The following is a 5,000-nucleotide window of genomic DNA, read 5'->3' on the forward strand; positions in this document are numbered from 1 at the left end:
GGTCAATTAGGTATGTATTGTATTGCACCTGTGACTGTGCAGATAGAGGTGATGATGCAATCACGCCTGACGACAGTTTAACCCATTGACTCCTGGGAGAGAAACTTACAAGATTTTACTATGTGTAATGCCTGAGGCGTCCTAGGGGGGTTGAGGTGTCAATGACTTAAATCATCAGGGACAGGAAACAACATGGGAAGTGTCAGGGTAAGTCATAATAGGTAAATTTTTAAAAGAGAATTATTAACTACTGGAAACAAATTGGGAGGCAAGCATTGGACATACGATAAAGAACACAAAAATTTGGTCCTATCAAAAAAGTTGACAAAGGTCAAATTACAACATGAAAATATTGAATGCCTGACGTTTTGAGTGTTAGCCCTTCATAACGACAAATTCATACCAAAAGGTACCGGCAAAAAAAAAGAAAATGGCAGGCCTCAATTCAATTTTAGCTTTGTTTATATAGACATGGGAAATTTGGCTTTCTTCCTTATCATTAGTATGCATCTAGAATAATAGAAGTAGAGAATGGAGTGGAACTTTTATGCTCTTGGTATTCACCACAACAGGGGGTATGTCTCAGGAGTGTCAGCGGTACCATTCCAGGCTTGCCGAGCTCATCTCTTCAAAGAAACAGGAGAACTCGCATGAATCAGAACCATCCTTCAGACTGCCCTAGTCTGTGTGAGGGGAACAAGGTCATGGAGAAGAAAGACCAATGTACAAGAGAATGACTTAGAGATAGAGAAGGGACTTGCTGGACTGACATGAATTTCTTAACAATTACTGTTTTATGCCTTTGCTTGATTGATATTTCTTTTTCTTACCGATGATTTTTTATATTATTATTATTATTATTATTATTATTATTATTATTGTTATTATTATTATTATTAGTAGTAGTAGTATTATTATTACATGTAAACTCTGGGGAAAAGGAGAGGAGAAGAAGCCCCAGGAACAACTAGAGGCAGGACAGTGAGACAGAGATGGAGATACTGGGAAACAGCTCACAAAAAGCAGCTGAGAAGATAGCTCAGAGACATTTACATGTAGTCCAAAGTGTTGCTGAAGGCCGAAGTTGCTCCAGGTAAAGCTGTAAGTGAGTCAGTGCTGGCAATCAACTGCAAGGGCTAATAGTTTACTGGTACCTTTTTCATGAAAATATTTTTGAATGGTGTACAGTGTGTATGTATGTGCTGCTTTTTAAAAAATAACATAAGTAAAGGACAAAAGCGAAATTTAAAAAACTACAAAAAACTGTTTTATTAGCATTTTCTTGTAAGTTGTTTTGCTATGATTGAGCATTGTGGAAATAATTTTCATTGGGTGCCCCTGAAATTGAATAAATCACTTTAGTTAATAAATTAACAAAATGCAGTTTTATTTTTACCATGAATGGTATATGTTTTGTTTGATGTGGTCTGCCATGTAGCATTGTGTCAAGAGTTTTCTGGAAGTTGTATCTGTAAAAATAAAATAAAATAAAATAAAATAAAATAAAATTTTATCATTATTTGCACATTGCATGTGCTTTTCTGAGATGCCCAATAGGCTATATCCAAATGCTCTCTTGTTGAAATGATAATCAAATCCTAAATAGTACATCATTTTCCTAAATCAATAGCCTTTGTTCAATTTTTAATACCCACTTTTCAGGGACGGATCCAGAAATTCCTAGACAGAGGGGGCTGTAGAAATTGCCGTGAGAGCACAACCCTCCCTCCCCTCCCCCACCTCCCAAATGCCCTCTATCTGAAAAATTTCTCGTCACTTCATAAAATAGAGAAACGCCAGTTACAATTAACATGTTGTTCGGACTTTTGAAAAGCAGTGAGCTTATTATCATAATTTTTCATATTTGATATGCATTATTTATTTTTTTCTCCATGCACCAGCGGGTGGAATTCTCTGAACCCTGCAATTTGATTGGCTCTGGGAGTAGGCGGAATTTTGGATCATTATCAGCTTCTGCGCAAAGTCCCATACGAGAATTTAACTAAACAAGTATATCAAAAGTGGCCTATGTAACTCTCTTGTCAAAAAATCACATAATCTACATACGGTGGGTAAAGAAATGAATGAGGCGACATTTACCATAAGCCCTTTAAGAATTTTAAAGGTCTCAAAAGTTGAGCATTTTAGTGACTTTAAAAGTCAAGCATTACAGACCTTGAAAGTCAACCATTTTTGAGACCTTAAAAGTCGAGCTTTTTACAGACCTTAAAAGTCGAGCGTTTTAGAGACCTTAAAAGTCGAGCTTTTTACGGACCTTAAAAGTGGAGCTTTTTAGAGACCTTAAAAGTCGATCTTTTTTGAGACCCTAAAAGTGGAGCGTTTTAGAGACCTTAAAAGTCGAGCTTTTTACAGACCTTAAAAGTCGAGCGTTTTAGAGACCTTAAAAGTCGAGCTTTTTACAGACCTTAAAAGTCGAGCGTTTAAGAGACCTTAAAAGTCGAGCTTTTTACGGACCTTAAAAGTCGAGCGTTTTAGAGACCTTAAAAGTCGAGCTTTTTACAGACCTTAAAAGTCGAGCGTTTTAGAGACCTTAAAAGTCGAGCTTTTTACAGACCTTAAAAGTCGAGCGTTTTAGAGACCTTAAAAATCGAGCTTTTTACAGACCTTAAAAGTCGAACTTTTAGAGACCTTAAAAATCGAGCTTTTTACAGACCTTAAAAGTCGCGCGTTTTAGAGACCTTAAAAGTCGAGCTTTTTACAGACCTTAAAAGTCGAGCGTTTTAGAGACCTTAAAAATCAAGGTTTTTACAGACCTTAAAAGTCGAACTTTTAGAGACCTTAAAAATCGAGCTTTTTACAGACCTTAAAAGTCGAGCGTTTTAGAGACCTTAAAAGTCGAGCTTTTTAGAGACCTTAAAAGTCGAGCTTTTTACAGACCTTAAAAGTCGAGCGTTTTAGAGACCTTAAAAGTCGATCTTTTTAGAGACCCTAAAAGTCGACCTTTTTAGAGACCTTAAAAGTCGATCTTTTTTGAGACCCTAAAAGTGGAGCTTTTTAGAGACCTTAAAAGTCGATCTTTTTAGAGACCTTAAAAGTCGATCTTTTTTGAGACCCTAAAAGTCGAGCTTTTTAGAGACCCTAAAAGTCGAGCTTTTTAGAGACCTTAAAAGTCGATCTTTTTTGAGACCCTAAAAGTCGATCTTTTTTGAGACCCTAAAAGTCGAGCTTTTTAGAGACCTTAAAAGTCGATCTTTTTAGAGACCTTAAAAGTCGATCTTTTTAGAGACCCTAAAAGTCGACCTTTTTAGAGACCTTAAAAGTCGATCTTTTTTGAGACCCTAAAAGTGGAGCTTTTTAGAGACCTTAAAAGTCGATCTTTTTAGAGACCTTAAAAGTCGATCTTTATTGAGACCCTAAAAGTCGAGCTTTTTAGAGACCCTAAAAGTCGAGCTTTTTAGAGACCTTAAAAGTCGATCTTTTTTGAGACCCTAAAAGTCGATCTTTTTTGAGACCCTAAAAGTCGATCTTTTTAGAGACCTTAAAAGTCGATCTTTTTTGAGACCCTAAAAGTCGATCTTTTTTGAGACCCTAAAAGTCGATCTTTTTAGAGACCTTAAAAGTCGATCTTTTTAGAGACCCTAAAAGTCGACCTTTTTAGAGACCTTAAAAGTCGAGCTTTTTACAGACCTTAAAAGTCGAGCGATTATTTCACTGTGAAAAGGAGTTTGACGCAATAATAACCACAAGCATCCAAGTTTACCGAGCAAAATTCTGGGAATTAATTGCTTGACTCTAATGTAATAGAAAGTAACGCTTGCAGCGTAACTTTAAAACGGTAACGCTTTCAGCGTAACCTTATACAATATACACAAGAATTACACTAAACTACTAATTTACTTAACAGACACTAGTTAATAACTTACTAAAAAAACGTGACAAAAGTGCGTGACAGGAATGCGCGACAAGGGTGCGTGACAACATTGCGTGACATAGGGTGTTGTGTGACATACTAAGGTATCACGTGACCAAACCTTAAATGACCTTTGCCCTTACGCATTACGCATAAATTGACCTAGTATATTACCGGGACATTTTACTAAAATTACATAATTTTTACAATTTTCCTACTTTTCAAATCTAAACAAAAAGAACAGTTGAACGCCCGGGTTTACAGTAAATGGGTGCCCTTGGCTTCGCCTCGGTGCCTTTTATAAAGATCAAGCGAGATTCCTTCTCAACACTGCGGCCTGCGATCTTCAGCGAACAAAGCACAAGAATTGCGGGGTTGCAGGCTAAAGCCTGCTAATAGGGGCTAACTATCGGCCTTCAGCCTCAGTTGAGGGTTTCGGCTTCTACAACATTAAATTAACCTAAAACATAACAAAACAATTCTAAAACATAAAATTCACATAAAACAATAACAAAATATCAATTACAAACAAGCCCAAACCAATCCTATGACGTAAAGGAAATGCCACACATAACAGGAAGTCAACACCCTAAACATGCCCAGGCTAGTCCTATGACGTAACAACACTATAAAAAAGCAAACTAGCACAAAACAGTTATCATTCAAACATGGACTTCAAACTAAAAGGACCTGCGAGATTCAAAAACCAACACACAATGTTCTACTTCAAAATAAGAAACAACAAACAGCTAAAGATATTCTCAAACTATGCAGATAACCAAACCTCTTTAAGACTTGCAGTAGTTTCATACAACACAGCTCAAGAAAAAGACCAAATGCTTTGCTTAGCATTTATACAGTTTCCAAACAAGAGACCAGCAACATGGAGATCAATATTCGGAAAAGACAAAAGCATAATGGACTTCAAATTCTTCAAAAACTCAGGAACAAACCACCTTAACCAAACAAAACAAGAATACCTGGAAAAGATATACAGCTACGGAACGCCACTATATGAAAAAGGAGAACTAACAAGAACAATGCAAAACCATTTAGAATTACAAACAAAAATGCAAGAACTACAACAAGAAAACAATGAAGAGAAACAAGCAAACTACATGCAAGAAGT

The 5,000-nt window shown here is 36.4% G+C and overlaps 1 protein-coding gene across 1 annotated transcript in view; it reads right to left on the reverse strand.

Annotated features, from left to right (window-relative positions):
- The window catches only part of LOC138006582 (uncharacterized), a 10,493-nt gene that overhangs the window by 2,007 nt on the left and 3,486 nt on the right, over positions 1 to 5,000 (reverse strand). Inside the window, exon 2 of the mRNA XM_068853001.1 lies at positions 1,397 to 1,469. Within this exon, the coding sequence (XP_068709102.1) occupies positions 1,397 to 1,469 (73 nt within the window). The remainder of the gene's footprint in view (positions 1 to 1,396; positions 1,470 to 5,000) is intronic.

This window comes from Montipora foliosa, chromosome 6 (genome assembly GCF_036669935.1).
Source record: "Montipora foliosa isolate CH-2021 chromosome 6, ASM3666993v2, whole genome shotgun sequence".
NCBI classification, from domain to species: Eukaryota; Metazoa; Cnidaria; class Anthozoa; order Scleractinia; family Acroporidae; genus Montipora; species Montipora foliosa.